This window comes from Camarhynchus parvulus, chromosome 1 (assembly GCF_901933205.1).
Source record: "Camarhynchus parvulus chromosome 1, STF_HiC, whole genome shotgun sequence".
Lineage (NCBI taxonomy): Eukaryota > Metazoa > Chordata > Aves > Passeriformes > Thraupidae > Camarhynchus > Camarhynchus parvulus.
The window spans coordinates 61,169,110-61,188,477 of NC_044571.1; the positions used below are offsets into that span (position 1 = coordinate 61,169,110).

Consider the following 19,368-nt stretch of genomic DNA (forward strand, 5'->3'; position numbering starts at 1 on the left):
ATGGAATCTGCTGTAACAAGTTACCTCTTTGAAAACTGGAAATATGTATATCAATAGATTGTGCCAGTCAGTTCATGGCCTTCTGTTGTGCTTTTGTGGTATTTTTGACCAAAATTGTCTGAACTTTAAGGGAACCTGGACTACCATTTAGTTTGTCTGAGCAGTTGGAGGCATCTGGATTTTGTAGTTATTCTACATGTACTTTATGGGCTGCTGTGAGTCTAAAGCTAAGTGCTAACTAAGCACCAGTTCCAAGATCTGGAGTTCTTGAGGAACTGATGAATGCGAAGTTAGTGTTAGTTTAATTTGAGCCTCAGGAAGTTAGGAGGTTGTTCTTTGTCAGTACGTTATTGGAACTCTTTTTCTCTTTTCTCCCCAGCTTGGTTTAGTTTTACTCTGTGCAAGACAAAAATTAGGTTTCAAAGTGCTTCTTTGCTGCTTGAAACAGAAAATGCCCCAGGCATAGCTTAGTGTATTTCTCTTCATTACTGACTGTGCCTCACACTGTTTTTCCATGTGGGCACAGATGTTTTCAGTAGCTGTGGACTGTGTGAGTCAGGACAAACTTTGCTGTGCCAGTAAAGAACATGGCTGTAAAGTTCTGAGGAGTGTGCTGCTTGCCAGAGGCCTTTATTGTACATTTTGAGCCCAGATCACCCGATGCTGCAGCTACCACAGCCTTTGCAACTGAAGGAATTGGTGTGTAGGTGAGGTAACAGCACTGCAGCAGCTTTTAATTCTCAGTTTATTCAGGTCTTGTTCCTGTCCCTGGACTAATCACTACTTTGTGCTGCTGTTCTGGAAAATGGCTTGGGGAGCTGCTTTGGTTGTTCCACCTGCTAAACACAAAATCAGCCCAACTGAAACATAGAAGTCACCCACTCCTCCTAGCTAGATCAGTCTGCTCTTTCCATATACTGACCAGCTGCACAAAGACTTTGCCCAATGCAGTGAAGAGCTGGGAATGAGTGATGGGAGGCAGATTTGCCTAACGTGGCTCTGCTGTTGGAGGAGTGGCAGTAGGCTGTGGTCTACTGCTCAACATGTCTGAGGTTCCCTGACTCTAAGCCTTCCCTTCACACCAGAAATTGCCTAACTTCTCATCACTGTGATTGGTTGGTTGATTTTTTTTTTCCCAGAGAGATGATAATTTCTAATGAATATTTAAAGGTATAATTTTATCCAAGAAAGTATTGGCACTCCTTAGTTTAAGAATTTGATGCTGATCTTTTTCTGCCTTTTAAGATTGGATAGTAGTATTTGAGATTGAAGTTACTAAGATTTTTCTCTCATTTGAGACTCTACATTGGTGTTATTTTTGTGCTACATGATTCTCTTTACTCTCTCTAACCGAATATATATACGCATATGTGTATATATGTATGTGTGTGTGTGTGTATATAACAGTATATAACAGCTTGAGGAGTGGGCTTGCATGAGCTTCATAAAGTTCAACAAGGCCAAGCACAAGGTCCTGCACTTGAGTTGTGGTAACCCCCAGTATCAGTGCATAGGGAGGAAAGGACTGAGAGCAGCTCTGAGGACAAGGACTTGGGGGTGCTGATAAGTGGGAGGCTGGACATGACCCAGCAATGTGGACTTGCAGCCCAGAAAGGCAATTCTATCCAGGGCTGCAACAAAAGCAGTGTGGGCAGAACGTCAAGGGAGGGGATTCTGTCCCTCTGCTCTGCTCTGCTCTGGGGAGACCCCCCTGGATTGCTGTGTCCTGCTCTGGGGCCCCCAACATAAGAAGGACATGGACTTGCTGTAGCAGGTGCAAAGGAAACCACAAAGGTGATCAGAGAGCTGAAGTATCTCTTATGTGAAGACCGATGGAGAGAGCTGGGTCTGCTCAACCTGGAGAGGAAAAGGCTCCAGCGACACCTTACAGGTGCCTTCCAGTGCCTCAGGGGGGCTGTTCAGAAAGATGGGAACAGACTTTTTAGTAGGGCCTATACAGTTGGACAAGGAGTAATGGTTTTAAGTGAAAGGAGAATGGATTTAGACTAGGTGTAAGGAAGAAATGTTTTATAATGAGGGTGGTGTTTTATAATGAGGCACTGGCACAGGGTGCCCAGACAAGCTGTGGATGTGGCATCCCTGGAAGCATTCAAAGTCAGGTTCAGTGGAGCTCTGAGCAAACCGATCTAGCTGCAGATGTCCTTGCTCATTGCAGGGGGCTTCAGCTAGATGTCTGTTAAGGCCCCTGCCAACTAAAACCATCTATGGCTCTCTATTGTCTACTATAATTAGCTCATACTTTATTCTGAAGTGGTCAGGGTAAAAGCATTTAAAGTATTTACCCATACACAGTTTGTATAGAATTTTAAAATCTGCTTTTCTTGAAATCTGTTGTCTTCTCTTAGGTCCCCAAGTACTTGTCACAACAGTGGAGTAAAGCTTCAGGAAGAGGTGAAGTGGGAAAACTAAGGATTGTCAAGTAAGCCTTTGCTCTACATTTACTGGTTGCATTTCTTAGAAGTTACCTGTGTAAAGTAAGAATATGTTGCACCTGTTCTAAGACATAATCCTTTCTTGCCAACAGTGTGCATATTTCTCTGCTTCATGAACAATGTTTGCTTGTGTAGTGATTAGGAATATAAATTGTACAAAATGATACTGGGGAGTCACTCTGTCACATTACAGGAGGTTTGATTTCCTAGGTTTAAGGAAACCTAATTGCAGAATTTGGTTTTATTTACATGTGTTATTTTGCTGCTTCTGTTCTCACATGCTGACTTTTCCCATTTATTCTTGGGCATCAGCATAACAAAAAAATTGAATAGCTCTGGAGTGAAGATAAATAATAAAGCTAGAATTTGAATTTGCTTTTTTATCAGGAAAGCTAAACTTGAGGAATTAGGCTATGGAAACATTAAATATTTTTAATATTTATATAATTATTTATTGTAATAAATATTTATATATTTATTCAATATTAAATATTTTGTTTTTCAGAAATCAAGGAAGAACAGAAGTAAGTAATTGCTAAAGTTTATGTTTTGAATTCTAAAAAGTGTTTAAAATGTGCTGGTTTCTAATATCACATATTTTTTGTTATACCTCTAGCGAAGCATTGTACCACAGAATCAGGAGGAGAGAATTCTGTTAGTAGCTCTGCCCATAGATGCCTGTGTGACTTGCATCAGGTCTCTCTGTTCCCTCACTTTGTTTACCTTCTCTTCAGACACTTTGAGATGTGTTAGTACAAAAGGCTGAGGAGGATGCACAGGAAAAGCATATGGTGCTGGTGTGAAGTATCCCTCTTCAAGCTTCCTTAGCTTCTCTATTGAGTGTACAATGTGAACATGGCAAAGGAGCTGTGTTTAAACCTCTTCTGGGCTGTATGCAATTCAGGAGTCCCAGGCTAGTAACACTTGTTGTGGTACTTCAGCACTTTTTCTGGAACTCAGCTGGCTGTGCAAAACATTTTTCAGCACTCATACTGAGCAATGGCTCAGTATTATGAAAACCTATTATGCCATATATTTTAACAAGTAAAATCAAGTTATTCTGTGACTTCAGGAGGAGGTAATTTACGACTTTTTGAAAGCTGAGTAAATTTCATTTAGTACATGAAAGCTTTGAATTCTGTATTTCAACAAGAGATCAGTGTGGAAGGACTCTTATATTACTCTTTATTTTTGAAATAGAAATATGCTATACTACTTGTGTTTTCTCTCTTTTTGTTTCCCCATAACTTGGGAAACAGTGTAATTGAGTCTGTTTGGTAACACTGTGGCAATTGTGACTGTTAGGTGTCATTTACTTTGAATGAAGAGCTTGCGAGCATCAGTGATATTGGAGGAAAGCCTGCTTCAGTCAGTGCACCAAGGGAACATCCATTTCTTTTGCAAAGTGTGGGAGGACAGACCTTAACAGTGTTCACAGAAACTTCAGTAGGTAAGTTAGAATTAAAGTTGTTATGACTTTACCAGTATGTCTGCTTTCAATAATTCAGTGCTGTAAAAGACAGAAGACTCGTAAGTCAGATTTTGGTGTTTTCTGCGTAGATAACACTGTTGTAATTTTTTTGTGTCTATCTGTTTACTTGTGTGATTGAGCAGCTGATTTAAATTCTCCGGGGTTATCATGTACATTTCTTCTCTGAGTCTGCTGGAGAGAGCAGGGGGAATGTGGAGTGCAGTGCAGAGTGCAGTACATTGTGTATGTTCTCCTTTAGGGTTTTGACTGAAAAACCATGGTTTTGTGTTCCCATGTATTTTTTGTATGAACTAGTATTTGGTTTTTTCTCCTTAAATTGGTCTCTGCTGTGAATACAATTCTGTAAGAATGCTGATTTTTCCTCTGTTCATTTTTTAAAATTTAATCAGTTAAATATTGTGCATTTCGTAGTAACTAGAAAGGGTTATTTGAGGACTGTGGATTTACTGAGTAGAAGTTATTATTTCAACTGGGAGCAAAGGGTGGTTAGTTATATGAGAAATGATTGGGATGAAGCACTGAATAAGCATAGACCCTGTCAAAATTGTTTTTGTTTGAGATTAGCAAGCATAATATACAGTCAATGAGTTTTCCTGAAACTAATTTAAATGCAAAATGGCTAAAATATTTTGCTGTTGTGTTTAAGTTGGTACAGTGACAGTACAGTCCAAAATATACTTTATTGTGCTTTTCTTGCCTGAATTTCTTTGCTTTGAAAAATGAACATGACACAAATATTCCAAATTCCAGTCAGATTCCTTACAGGCATCATATTTCTGAGGTTACACTCATGTGCTTAAATGTGTAGGCATGTTTTGAGCTCTATGTCCATTTTCAACAAATTTCAAAGTGAACTATGGGTAGTGGGAAAACAGGTGTCTGAAGGGTGGACTGTACAGATGTCCCAACTGAACGAAAGGCTGCTACTGTATTGGATGCCAGAAAATCCCCATGGAAAAACCCACTATACTGACAATGAAAAAACACTCAGTAAGAATTTACATATCTTTGCACATCAGTCGATCCACAGTAAGACAATAATAGGAAATTGAAATTCATTCATTCCTAGGTTCACAGATCAGTATGAGTCTTCATATTATAATTAGCATATTTTTTTCTGAAAAGCATGTTGTCCTTTTTCTTTTTTTAATCTGCACCATGTAACACAAGCAATATATCAGTTTCAGCCATGGGCCAAAGATTAAGCTGGTATGGAACTGCAGATGTCATCTAGAAGGGTGCAGTTGAAGAATTAGGCAAATGAAATATGGATAAAAAGTGCTTCATGCACTACTGCTCTCAGTCAATACCCTTATTGAGGACTGCCTTAAATCAACCAGAGCAAATGGCCTAAAGCAGTTGGGTTTGTTTTGTACAGGGTGGGGTTTTTGTTTGATTGTGGGTTTGTGATTTTTTTTCCCCTTCCACCATTTTTTTAAACACATTGAATATCCTAAGATCTATTCTCTATGTAATCCTTTAACACTGGGATCCTTATGTTGGAGTGACTGTCTTTTTGATGGCTTTTCTGAAATATGCTGTGATCTTGGAAGATGCTGTAGGCAGTTTATATATTCTGGATAATTCAGCACTTCACATTGACTCATCAGGTCATTTAGAGCAAGCAAAAAAGATCAAATTTGACAAGTAATTGAATATTTTCTGCATGATGTAATTTCTAGTCTTCTGAATGGATTTTCTGTAGGTTTTATTTTGCTTTGTCTCAACTGAACTATGCTTCTCCTACTTGTAGGGTTGGGAGAAATCCTTTAGTTCTTTCATTGTAAATGTCGGCATCTCTGGTGGTCCCGTATTTCTTAATGGACAGTAGGCTCTTCTAAGGTGCAATTTATTGTGTCCAAAATGTGTATCTGAGCTAAAAGGAAGCTTGGTAAAGTGCCTTCCATCCCAGATACTGTTAAAAATCTGGCCTGTGATGGCTTTCACATGTGCTACGTCTTCTGCTTGGATTAGCTCTGGGATTTCTCCCATTTATTTTCTTTTCCTTTTTTTGTGATTTGAAATAGCCCTGCTGAATAATACTGAATACTCTGAAGGTGGTAGTTGCAAAGTATCTCCCTAGTCCCTTTTCGAGGCTGTTGCACGTTTGAACATTGCCTTGTCTCCTTGCTGGGCAGATCACTGAGGCCTGTGGTGGCGTTCCTGAGCAAGAGTGTAGCAAAGCTGGTGGGAAGCATGGCTTCTATCATATCTGCAGAGGGATCCAAAGCATACTTGTCTCTTGCTGTCTAGGGCTTGCTGTCTAGGCTGGTTTTGGTGTTATTTCTGCATTAAATATGAACTACATTCTGTTCCATAAACATCACCATATGTACATCAACAGTTGCTATGCTACAATGCTATTTGTGCTTCCAGTCGTTTCATCTCATCTTTGTCATCAGCTGTCATAGCTGTGGTTTTTTGGCGGGTGAGAAGCAGAAGATTTTGCATATATTTTAATGTGTCTTATTGAACAAAATGAATTCTTTGTATGTGCATGTAGCTAGAAATTATCTAGGGGCAATTCATGGGCCTGATACATAGGGTATATTTGGTTAAAATTGTTTTCTGAGCTTCCCGCTGGCAGACACCCTAGCATAAGATAATACTGTAATTTAACAGTTTCTTTCTTCATTGAAGGGATGGGAAGACACTTTTGTTAAACATTTAACTGCAAACTTTTCTGATTATGATTATACATTGCTTTCCTTACTGCTTTAATTGCCCATTGCTTCATTTTTCTGCCAGCACATAGTTTAGGTTTGCTGGATCTTAATAGAAATAAAATTGCAGCTCTGTTAGAGATAATGATAGAAGTTTCTTATTGAACATTTTTGGAAAAATGTGCTACTAATATGACTTGTGAAAACACAGACCTTGGCAGGCAATTGCATCCCAGACTGTAAAGGACTGATGGGTGGAGGAGAAGATTTTACACTGTAGACACAGATAAAGTGTAAGATATTTCTGTAAAGTTGGATGAGATGATTCATTTCATTTAAATATTGAATATATCTTCACAACTCCCCCTTCATAAGTGGGATAGCCGTAATGTCTATTTTTGCATCTTTAAATTCTTTCATGCTCTCTCCATCTTACTGAAAGTAAAAAGTGTTCAGAGAATTCCATTGACAGAACACATATCAGAGCTTTGCTTCTGAGCAGCATTCATGCATGGATTGTCTCACTGTTTCATGCTTCACAGAACATTGCTGGCTTTTAATACTTTGTTTTTCTTCAGTTTCCTGAGCGTTCTCTCCTTCAGAAATTCAATTAGTGACACTCAATTATTTTTTGTGCTCTTGTTCAATAATTTACGTAACTCTGCCTATGTACCCAAGAACAGCTCCTTTATTCCCTCATTCCTTGAAAATTCTCCCATTATTTTGAATTGTTGGGGTTTTTTCCTTTACACAGCTTCTCATATATAAAAGGACCTTTTCTGAGTTTGTACATGAATCACACCTACCATATAACATACAGTGTGCAATTGTGTTCCAGTGAGAATGAATATTCAGAGGTTTTTATTCTGTATTTTGTATATATGTATTTTTAAATATCAGCTATGTTCAGCCATTGAAGAAATGTGAAGGGAACAAACCCTAATAAAAACCTTTCATTAAAGCAGTTACTTCTTTAATTAGACTTAATTATTCTCAGTAAAATACAGTGTGCTCAGAATCTTGATGCCTTTTAATACTGTTTCTGATTCTGTTAGGTAAGTGTCTGAATTCTGAAATTCTTCATCAAAGTGTAATTTAGGAAATAAACACCCTCACTGTTCTGCCATCTTAGTGCAGCCTGATGAGGAGTTTTGACATTCACCTGTCTACATTAACAGTACTCTCCAATTGTTTCTGTTCAGGCTGTCACTTAACCACATAGTCCAGTCTCCAGAAGATTTTGGGATCTAACCTAATGCTTCTTTGTTCTGTTTGTACTTCAGTCTTTTCTGGACTGTTAGCAGAAGCAGAAAACCTATCAGCAGCCTCATGATCAAAAGTAATAGAATCAACAGCAGCCTTTCATAACTATGGCATTTATGCACATTTCCAAATAGTTTTGAGAATCATAAAGATGAAAACCTTGATCAGAAAAGGATAATTTGAGGCTCAAGCTAGTTTAATTACAGACATCACTTTGATGGCTCAAAATTTTATGTGTATTATTGACACATACAGTCCATTTAGAAAACAATTGCAGTTGCTTGCATCATAGCCCTTCTCCATCTCAAAAAAATTGAAATTATATTTATTTAATTACTTATGCGTGTTGGAGGGTTAAAAAAGTACTGTAAAGCAGGTTCAGCTGGCTGGCAGGGATAAGCTAATTTTATTTTCATTTCTGGTATTAAAACTATAGACTGTTAATTCCTGTACAAATTTAAACATTGAGGATATAACACACAAAATACATGGTCTGTTAGAATGGGCTTCGTGTGATGGGAATAGTCTTTTTGCAAACTTCATTGATTTAAAATACCTTTGTTTCCAGTCTCACTGATGTATGTGTAAAAAACCAACACCCTACCACCACCCACTACCACAATGACAGCAAAAAACCCACTAACAAGAAAAAACCCCAGCTAACCAGCCCCAATCTGTTGATGTTTGTCAACTCCTGCATGTTGTAGAGGAGGCTGAGCAGCTGTAGTCTACATTAATGAAATATATTCAGTAGATGTAGTACAACTGCCTTTGCCTTCTTCATTATATTAATGCTGAGAAGATTTTTGAAGCAGAACTTGTGACCTAATCATAACAAAACTGAGTTGTCTAATGATGAGGAAGAAAAATTACACTTTTTGCAAGACTTGAATTTTGTCTGGTTTTTCGTCTCCGCTGTTGAGGGCAGATAGAAACACACACACTTTCCCTGTAGACATGAAGTACCTTTATTGCCATTTGAATCAGAGATGCTCTTAGCAATGTTCAAGTCTGATGTCTTTGGCAATAGTTTTGGTGAGGTAGCTCTGGTCTTCCATTGAAACTGAGTTGAAATTGAACAGCTTTAAGTCCAATTCCGTCTTGCTTCTCACTTCAGACAGGTGTTTGTGTCTTTGTATGTTCTTCATTTCATCCTCTCTGCTTCTTGTGTGTGTACTAAATATTTCCTTCATTAAGCTACAATTGAGTTAGGTATTGGTTGGGCATTTATTTTAAGTCATGCTGTAAGTGTGCCAAAGATGCACAAAAAATTACATCAATGAGAAAATACTTGGTTTTCTACAAACGGCCTATCCTGGATGTACGTCTGAAAGTTGGCAGGGATCTTTACTCACTTTGTGAATATTCATGGCTGGGAAGGGGCCATATAATGATTGTATCTCATAGAGAAAGCAGGTGCCTTCAGCTGCTGAGACTAATGACAGGCACCTGCTGTAATGAAAAAGGGAGCTGGAAGATACTGTTTTTTATGTTTGCATTTAGTCCTCAGGCTCTCAAGCCATCTCAATGAGAAAAGAGGGGCAGAAGCCTTTAAAGCCAGCAAGAATCAGTGGCAAGAAAAAGGTTTTCTAAAATATTTCATGTTTTCAGTTCTTTTAATACCCAGCCTGTAAATGGCAGAAATTATCAACCTAACTGAACTTGAAAATTACTCTCTGAGTTAGAGCAGTAATTCACTCTTGCCTGTAAGTAAATAGCTTGTAATGACAGCTGTAACTTGCCTGAGTTGAAAGCAAAGGACAACTATGTTTTACCATTTTTAACTGTGTTTCAGGGAAGTGAAAATGTTCTTTTTGTTCTCTGCATCAGAGGATGCATAAAAAGGAGAAATATAGGAGGAACAGTCAAATATAATACTGACAAATTAATGGAGGGGTTTAATCTTACAGGGCTTGGTAGGGGTTGTTACTCAGATTACCACAGTACATCTACTGGCAGCCATTTCTTGAAATGTGGGATTGGAATTTCTTGCAGAAAACTGCTTCTGAATTTGACTCTGCCATTCACCAGAGTGATAATTTTTTAGCAAGTCACTTTGCAACACTGTGTCTGTTTCCTACATGTGATTCTCTGCTGCACGGAAGAGGAGATATTTCTGATTATATATATCTGTTGTACTTGACAAGTACAAATACTTGACAAAAAATACCAACGGACTATAGTATCATTGTAGGACAAATAATCGGAGAGGAGAAAGCTTGAAGAAATAAATTCTTCCATTGCCTGTAAAAAGGGTAGAGAAGAGGTTGATCAAGGTCAAAAAATTACCTAATGCCAATTAAGAACATTATTTTGCAGAACCCTGATTATTTTTGTAATATACAAAATGTTTGTCTAGGCTAACCAGTGGGATAAATGAATAACGTACATTGCTTGAGCATAATCCTGCTACTGATTTTGTCTAAATGTGTAGTTTTGTTCTTGCAGAGCTCAGTCAGAGGTGCAATAGAGTTCTCTCATTTAAGTTGTGAGGGAGTTTGGGCACTAAAGGACTTTTTTTGTTGCTCCTGGTAGCAAATTATTCCTCAGAAGGTATATTTATAAACATTAATCAAATCCAGTGATTTTGATTTTATCATAATTTATCACTCTTTACTTTGCAACCCAGTTGTTGGATGTAATTTCAAATAATCAACACAGAAACATTGTGATTACTTTTCTGTTTATTTTTTTTCCCAGAAAATCAATCAGAAGAAAAATCAGAAAGTGGCAGTGCTGGTGAGTACAGACATTTTCTTTGAAGCACTTAAGAAATTACTTATTACTGCAGATTTTCAGTTTTGCTTCTTAAGAAACTAGGAAATTTTAAAAAGTGCCATTTAAAAATATTTTGTTGAATGTCATAACATTAAAGAATAACCTCATAAATGTTTATCTGCTGTGCCCAAAAGTTTAAATTATTAATATTTTTTATTTGAAAGAAGGGGAATAAAATTATGAGGGAGTGGTTTAGAATGTAATATTCTTTGCAATGTTGTTTTAGATTTTTTATTTCTCAACTTTTTTTTTTGTTTCAATTTATTGTTTGTCTACCTTTAGTTTGAATTCTTTTCTTTAGGTTGGAAAGTTTGTGACACATTTCCAGATCTTTTGTTACTTGATTCCAATTGCATAAACTAAGCAGTCATAAAAATAGTCTATAAAAAGTAGTATTATCTCTGGTGCACACGGATTAAATAGTAGTAGGACTGGAGTGCATTTGTTAAGTGGTAATGGCACAGATAGGAGATGGCTCATGTGAAAGGTGTGAAAGAGTTTCAAACTCCTACTTTTCTTAAAAGAATTTCCTAAACAAAACTCTAATGCTAGTGGATGTTTAAAATATCTTCTTGAAGGTACTTTTTGGACACTTAAACATGGAGCTATCTGCTTTTTCTAGTATCTGACATATTTGAATTGCCTTTCAGCATCAAATACTGTCAAAAGTGTATAGTTTGTGTCTGGCTAGAAGGTAGGGTTTGGGTTTTGTTTTATGTAGCAGGGAATTTTTTGTAAAACAGAGATTCCTTCTATTACACTGGCCTAAGCATGTCAGAAGACAGGTGTTAGGAATGTTATAGTCTGCAGACTTGTGCTGAATCCAAGGCGTGTTTTATAGCTTGCAATTCTTCTTAGTTAATTGGTAAAACCTGTTCAGTCTGATTCTGTGTGAATTGTGGTGCAGTTTTAAGATAAGGGATACTTCCTAGGGATTGGCATTTTATACCATTACAAGACTGAGATTCATGGCTGTGCAGTGTCTCATGTAAATCAGTTACTGAGATTTTAGCTGCTAAAATGAATCAGAATTTTGATACTTCCATTTAGGTGGTTTTTTATTTGTAAGGATGCACTCTTGGTTTTGTTCTGTTTTCATTTGTGTTTGAATGGTTGAATTGTCTCTCTTCACTTGGTGCCTCCTCCGTGTTCTGTGAATGTTGTGTAAGATGGCCACGTGTTCAGTTGTTTGTATTTTTGCTTCAGCCAGAAGAATGAATTACTGTATGGTGTCAGCTGTTTAAATATGCTGACAAGATAAGTTCTAAGCCCATTTTATGGAATCAAACTGGATGTGGATTCACTCTCTGAGTGATGGTAGTTGGTTACCCTGGGGCATATAAAGGAGGACTCTCAGCCATCAGTTACTCTATTTGCTTATTCACTTTTCTCTCAAAATCATTGTGGAACTCAGATTTGTCGTCGGTTGGACACAAGGTTTTCGGGGTGAAGGAAGAGACGAGATGGGCTCCATGATCAGAAGGCTTGATTTATTATGTTATGATATATACATCTATTATAACTATACTAAAAGAAAAAGAAAAGGAGAGTTTCCAGAAGCTGCTAACTACCTAAGAATAGAAAGTAAAGAATGATCAACAAACCTTGCTCTCTCGGACTGTGTCCGAGAGAGCTCAGTTCTGGATTGGCTATTATCTCCAAACACTCAATCTGGGCCAATCCAGAACTGACCTGTTGCATTCCACAGAAGCAGATAACCTATTGTTTATGTCTGGTTGCTGAACTTCTCAGCTTCAGCAGGAAAATCCTAAGAGAGGATTTTTCATAAAAGAAATGTCTGTGACATCTGACTCTTTTTTATTTAATTAAATTAAAAAGAAAAATGTTTGTAATTTTTTCTGCTGAGTCATGCAGAGAAAAGAACAAACACCTGACAGGTTATCTGTTGCCAATCAAACTCAATCAAGTGCTTCTGTGGGATGAACAGGGAATTTCTTCACCTATAAAACATAAAATTCTATGATATCACTAAAACAATCTTACAATATAAGAAAATGCAAAAACAATGCAAAACAAAGTCCAAGTCCCAACAGCTGAGTTTCAGGAAAAAGTCCATGGACTGAAGATGTTCTTCTTTGCCATCTGTGAAAGTCTCTTTTGGTCCTGAAACAGACTTGCTGCAGAGAATCCATCAATAGTTATCAAACAGTTCCAAACAATTTTTTAAAAAGTTTCTAAAATGTCTTAGACACAGCCCTTTATTGAACAACTTGGGCTGAAGCTAGGTTTTGGCCCTTCAATGCTTTTTGAGCTGCTGCTGCAGGTATTTCAACCCTTGTTTTTTTGTTTTTTTGTTTTTTTTTTTAAACAGCAAGCAGCAGAGGGGCCTGAGAGAGACCCTGGGGGGCCAGGCCCCTCAGGCAAGCTCTGCATTAACACAGGCCAGCACCCTGCTGCCAGTTTGGCAGAAGGGGTGACCAAAGGCCTCCATTCCCTAAAACCACTGACACATGCCAGCAGTGAGGGAATAGAAGCACCCCCGAGAAATTCCATCTCGCGTTTGGGAACATTTGTTCCCCAAAGCAAACGAGCCATGATGGCTTTCTGTTGTCCCTCCTGCTTCTGCCATGCAGATGCAGAGGGTGTTGTTCTCATTTGCCCCCTCGCATCACCCCCATCCTCTCTGGACTGGGGACCGGAGGCAGAACTTTCGAGATCCACCCCCAGCTCGCCACTGGAGAGAGTGAGGGGTGGCAGAGACATCTGCGCCCCCCAAGGGGAAAAAACCGACCAAACACCCCCTTTGGGCTGCAGACCAAAGGCAGACCCCTTGGGACCCACTGTCCCCTCGCCACTGGGGCGCACGAGGGGTGTCAGAGATGACAATTTCCAAGGAAGGACCCCAAACCCCCCAAAAACGCTAATTTTGAAGGCAGGGATCTTGGCTACACCAGCATTCAGCTGACGAGCAACACCTGCTCCACGGAAAGGGAGGCTGAAGCCCTCTTCCCTTGTCCCAGCTCCTCCCGCAGGGACAGCCCTGGGACAACCCGAAAAACTCGGGGTGGGAGCCACGCTGGGTGCAGGGGACGGGGCCTCCGAAGGTGCCAGAACCTCTGGGGCGGGCAGCTCTGAAGGCGGTCCCGCGGGCTCATCGCCGCACTCGGCATCATCCTGGACTGGAACCGACTCGGCGGCAGATGGTTGGGCTGCTGGGGGGTCTGGTTCAGCCGCAGAAGGTGGTGGGGCCGGCCCGGGAGGGGCCGGAGGGGGCGGCGGGGGCGGTGAGTCGCTCTTCTCAGGTGGAACCTCCGACCTCGGCACTGCGGGCAAAAGCGGGGCCGCTGGAGGCTCTGGGGGCGGCGGGAGCTCGTGCCCCGCCGGGATGGAAGCAGCCGCCGCGTCTCCGTCGTCACCAAGCAACGCCGGGGCCACGGGGGGCGGAGCCATGGCCGGTGCCGCGGCCGGCGCTGCCGCCGCGGGGGCCGCGCGGGGGCACCCTGCCCCGCGGCGCCCGGCTGGGGCGGGGTGTACGGCACCGGCTGCAGCGGGCCGGTAGCGCTGGCTGCCCCGCGGCGCCCGGCTGGGGCGGAGTGTACGGGACCGGCTGGAGCAGGGCGGGCAGCGCTGGCTGCCCCCTCTGAGAGCGGGCGGGGGAGGGAGAAGGTGGCCCCATCTGAGCATGCGCGCCAAGACGGAGGAAAAAACCTGCAGCTCGGGCGAACCGCCCCCGCTGGGACGGGGGGGCTGGGAAGCAGCCGTTTGTCCCCCTCTGAAGGGTCGTCCCCCGTGAGTCGGGGGGAACGGCGCCTGCCCCCTCGCTTCCGCGATCCAGGGAAAGGCAGCTGCTTTTCGTTTCAAAACCGGGAACAGTGCCATGAAGACGGGATAAAGGCGAGGAACACGGGAAGTCCGACCCCAAACAGCTTGGCAGACAAATTCCATGCATTCCCATACATACGAATCCAATGCATATAGAACTTTAGTAAAAAATCCAAAGAACTTTGCCCATCGAAAAAAGTCATATAAATCTTTTTTCAACAGGAGAATTCCATCCTCCTCACCCCATTTTTTCCAGAGGGAAATAAGTCTCTCCTCTGACGGAGAGAGATGGACCTCTGTTTCAGTGGGAAAATTCGTCCACTTTTCCAGCCACCACCATCGCAGGGCAGCATCTTTATGAAGGGAAAACCTAATAGTACCTTCTGAGAGAGTCCAGCACTCTCTGGCCAGCTCCTGTTCGAGGCTGAAAGGCTCTCTGGGCATCTTCCTGGAGTCTTTCCAAAGGTCCTTTTTGTGGTCAGCCTTGCTGTGAACTCTGTCCAAATCTGGATCTTCGGTTCTTCAGCTCCTGGCTAAATCCACTTCTGTGGTCACCCGTGAGATGACCATCAATGCCACATATTCGGGGTTTACCCAAATGCAGCAATGCTCCTCTGGAGTCTCACCAAGTGATAAATGTCCTCAGAAACACGAGGGGTCACCAGTTGTCGTCGGTTGGACACAAGGTTTTCGGGGTGAAGGAAGAGACGAGATGGGCTCCATGATCAGAAGGCTTGATTTATTATGTTATGATATATACATCTATTATAACTATACTAAAAAGAAAAGAAAAGGAGAGTTTCCAGAAGCTGCTAACTACCTAAGAATAGAAAGTAAAGAATGATCAACAAACCTTGCTCTCTCGGACTGTGTCCGAGAGAGCTCAGTTCTGGATTGGCTATTATCTCCAAACACTCAATCTGGGCCAATCCAGAACTGACCTGTTGCATTCCACAGAAGCAGATAACCTATTGTTTATGTCTGGTTGCTGAACTTCTCAGCTTCAGCAGGAAAATCCTAAGAGAGGATTTTTCATAAAAGAAATGTCTGTGACACAGATTACCTTTTCCAAACTACCTCTCGGGTAATTCAGGCTATGGAGTATTCAATTTTTCTGTTAATCTACTGTTTCTTTGCCTACATCAAGTGCTTTTGAGGCAAAGATGATGTCTTTTATGTTTTTATTTAGCATGTTAGCATAAGAAGATCCTTTTGGGTCTTAGTGAATTAAAATATGTAAGGTTTTGTCATAGTAAGTAAAGAAAGTAAATGAGATATGACATTTCAAAACCATTTGATTTACATCTTTAAAAGATGTTCACATTGGCAAGGTGCTGTCAAACTTTGGAATTTATGTTGTAAATCCTTACTATTATGTATGACATTTTTTATCACATTTATTGTTGTTTTAATCACATTTATTGTTGAGATAGTTGTAAACCATCTAGAAATGCCATTATAGTGTTGCTACTCTACATGATGCTGTTTGAGAGAGACTGTGAGTGATACTGGATCACACCAAAGTTCGTCTGGCTGGTGTCCTGTCCTCAGTGGTGGTCAGCAGCAGATACCTTGAGATGAGAGTAAGAGCAGCGTAGAAGCACAATGGTACCTCCCCAAGATACTTCTCATGGAATCATAGAACAGTTTGGTTTGAAAGGGATCATTAAAGCTCACCTAGTCCAGCACCCCTGCAATGAGCAGGGGCATCTCCAACTAAAACAGGTTGCTCAGACCCCTCTCCAACCTAACCTTGAAAGTTTGCAGAGATGAGCACCTGCCTCTTCTCTGGGCAACCTGTTCCAGCTTCTTCCAGCCTTTAGTGATTCACAGCTCAGGGAGTTCCAGAACCAGAAATGATGGAGTTTTACCTAACAGGACCTCGTGGATTTTTCTTCTCTGAAGTGTCCCTGTTGGTTGAGCCCATGTAAAATCTTTAGTATCCATAATATCTTGAATGATGTTTACAGTAAAAATATTCAGGAATCAAGACATATGTGAGACAAGTTTCCTTAAACTAAATTTGAGTTCCTTTTGCATTTTGTCATTTTAGATTAGTTTTTCCATACAGAAATCTATTTGTTTAGAGCTTGTGATAAACAGTGCTTGGTGATTCAACTAGTGTTGTTTAGTGCCTGAAGGCTGGTTTATGCTAAAAGTGAAAGGAGCATAGCAAATAACACACTAAGCTAAAGGAAAAGAGAAATGAGGATTGGCTTTGCTTGGTCCTATGTGAGGATGAGCAAGCACTTTAAATCCAAATATGCATATGTGGCTCTTGTTTGTTTATGACATTGCTTGCACCTACCTGAAAGTGCTGTCAGTGGTGACAGAAGCTGTGAAAACCAACGTTTGTGCCAGTATAAAGCGTGACCTGTTCCCCCCCAATAAAAATACTCAGAAGCTGCTGCTCTGAGCCTGTGTAGTCTGCTGAGAACGATGCAGTAAAGAAATGCATTCTCATGTAAGAGCAAATTCAGTTAGGTGCAGTCCTTGTGGAAGTGCATTATATGGAAGCTGCAGGGGCAGCAACTGAGTATTTAATGTTGTCCAAGCTTTGAGCATGTAGACAGACAATATAGGGGAATTTAGTATTGAAATTTTACCAATTTTGAGTGTATGAATGTGACTGCAGACACAAGTATACAACACTCAAACTGTTTGTAAATACCACTTCCTTAATTTCTTTATATTGTTGTAACAAAAAAAGGATTCATATGTTGATTATGTTGGAATATTCTATGTTGGAATATTTGAAATTCATTGTAAGTGTGATGATAGCCACTGAACTCCATGTGATAAAATCAGTAATTTTTTTGTGAAGACAGAGGCTTCTTATGGTATAACATGGGATGGTATAAAGCTGCTAAATGCACATTTGATTTTATCCTCTTTCAAGCACTTAACATATATTAATTAAACTCCAAAAGCAAAACTTTGACTGAAAAATGATTGTCAGGAGGAATAAAACAGTAACTTTTAATTTAAATACTAGCTTGCAACTCAGTGTTGAAGATAATTTGGATGCTGCCATGTTCAAGACACAGAAACAGTTTTTATCTTGGAAATATAACTGGGTTTGTTGGCAGATAAATACAACACAGCTTAAAGTACAAGCTTCCCAGTAGCTTTCCAGGAGCTGTAATCAGTGTGAGACTCCATTGGTAGCTTTTGAAACACACAAAGAAGCAATGATTCCTGCTTTAAGGTATATGTAGTCAAGGCCTATGCTACTGGTTATAATAAATATTGTGGAAGAACAGGGAAGGTGCAATGGTAGAATAGCAAAAAGATATGGATTTAATGTAGGCCAGCATTAACTGGAGTTAATTTTTTTGAGAATTTGTGTAAATGTCCTTGGTGCCCTTCGAGTGTGGCTATTTATTTTAGGATATTGTATGAATAGTCTAACATGTATATCTGAGCAAACGAATGTACTTGTTGTCAGTTTCCCTCCTGAGAACAGAACCTGATACAAAACAACGGGTGTTAATCCCATGACCATATTTGTCCTTCTATGATGTCCATGTCCAGCTTGTAGAAGTAATGAATAAACAGAAGTGTGCTTTTGGTTTGTACCAGAGTTCTTGGTTTTCCTTATGACTCTTGAGGAATCCCAGGAATCTTAGCCATGCCGGGCATTGCAGATCATAACTTCGCAAATTATGTTTGTCTTCTGTGAAGTATTTTGCTGATTGTTGCAGTTCACTCACCTACCAGCATTTGATGGGTTTGATCACATTTGATGGGTTCAGATTTTTGGAGTATTGCAAATTCAGAGCCTTGAATGATGGATCAAAGGGGCAGAGGGAAATCAAATGTTTTCTGTCTTGGCCAGTACAAGACTGACATGTAAGTGTTGCAAGAGTCAGTTTCAAAGTGAATAAAAAGAGGGAACTCTGTGGGCAAACCCAGAAATCATAATCTTGGCATGGCAGAAAAGTTATAGAAGTGTACTTTTATCATCATATGGAGGGCATAAGATAGCCTACATGTTAGATTTCTGTCCTGTTGTGAAAGAGCTTTATTTGCTGTTCTTTTTAGAAAATGTGTTGGAAATGTCACAAGACCTGGCAGTGCTGCAGGCCTTAGATAATGTTAGTATTGATAAAACTTCAAACCTCAAGAGTACCTTTTCCTCTCTTTAGCTGATTCTTATCAACCTGGCTGGCAGGACCTTTAATTTGTCTCCTCTGAGACTACCAGTTTCAGCACTGAGGAAATGTACTGTTTTATCCCTAATACTTGCCAAAGGCCTTATTTAAGTAGTAGAGAGGCAATAAATGACTGGGTTTGTTGTTACAGTTGCTTGTCTGTTTATATTTTTTCATGCTTAGCCTGTTTATTGCTAGTTTGTTTGCTTATTTTTTCTTCCTGATTGAGAGACACTGTATCCACCTCTGACCTGTTTCTTTTTTCACTTTATCTGTTCGCTATGGTACAAAATCAGGAATCTCCTAGGAGCTAACAAATAGCTTTCTGTGGAGCTGCAGCAGGAGATATGTAGCTTGAAGTTTTCTATTAATTTTTTTTTTAAAGTTAATTCCTCTGACTTCTGCTACAATAAAGAAAATTGCTTCTTTCAAAGGTAGCATATGAAAAGCAAAAAGAGAATTTTGTAAGATTTTTCGTCCCTTATTTATTTATTAATTTCAGGATTATTAGACATTACTTGCATTGTATAACCTCAGTGTTGCTCTGTGCGGGCATCTGTCTTCATCACAAAACCAAGACCCTCAGCTGACGCTGAGTGACACTGAGTCCTTTTTCTCTTCATCTCATAGTGCTCATAGGCTCTCTCACCACACTTCTCTCTCCTCATTCTCACAGCTGGGGAAGTCCAACACTGCAGACTTCCCTGAGCATTAGACTCCAGACTCTAGCAAGCCCCTTGGAACTTCATCTTCCTGGGGCATTTCCCCAGCAAGCAGCCTTT

General features: G+C 40.2%; 1 protein-coding gene across 1 annotated transcript in view; it reads left to right on the forward strand.

Moving 5' to 3' along the window:
* GTF2F2 (general transcription factor IIF subunit 2) overlaps positions 1 to 19,368 on the forward strand; it is an 81,928-nt gene that overhangs the window by 4,341 nt on the left and 58,219 nt on the right. Inside the window, exons 2-5 of the mRNA XM_030971151.1 lie at positions 2,367 to 2,440; positions 2,959 to 2,977; positions 3,759 to 3,903; positions 10,572 to 10,610. Coding sequence (XP_030827011.1) covers positions 2,367 to 2,440; positions 2,959 to 2,977; positions 3,759 to 3,903; positions 10,572 to 10,610 — 277 coding nt within the window. The remainder of the gene's footprint in view (positions 1 to 2,366; positions 2,441 to 2,958; positions 2,978 to 3,758; positions 3,904 to 10,571; positions 10,611 to 19,368) is intronic.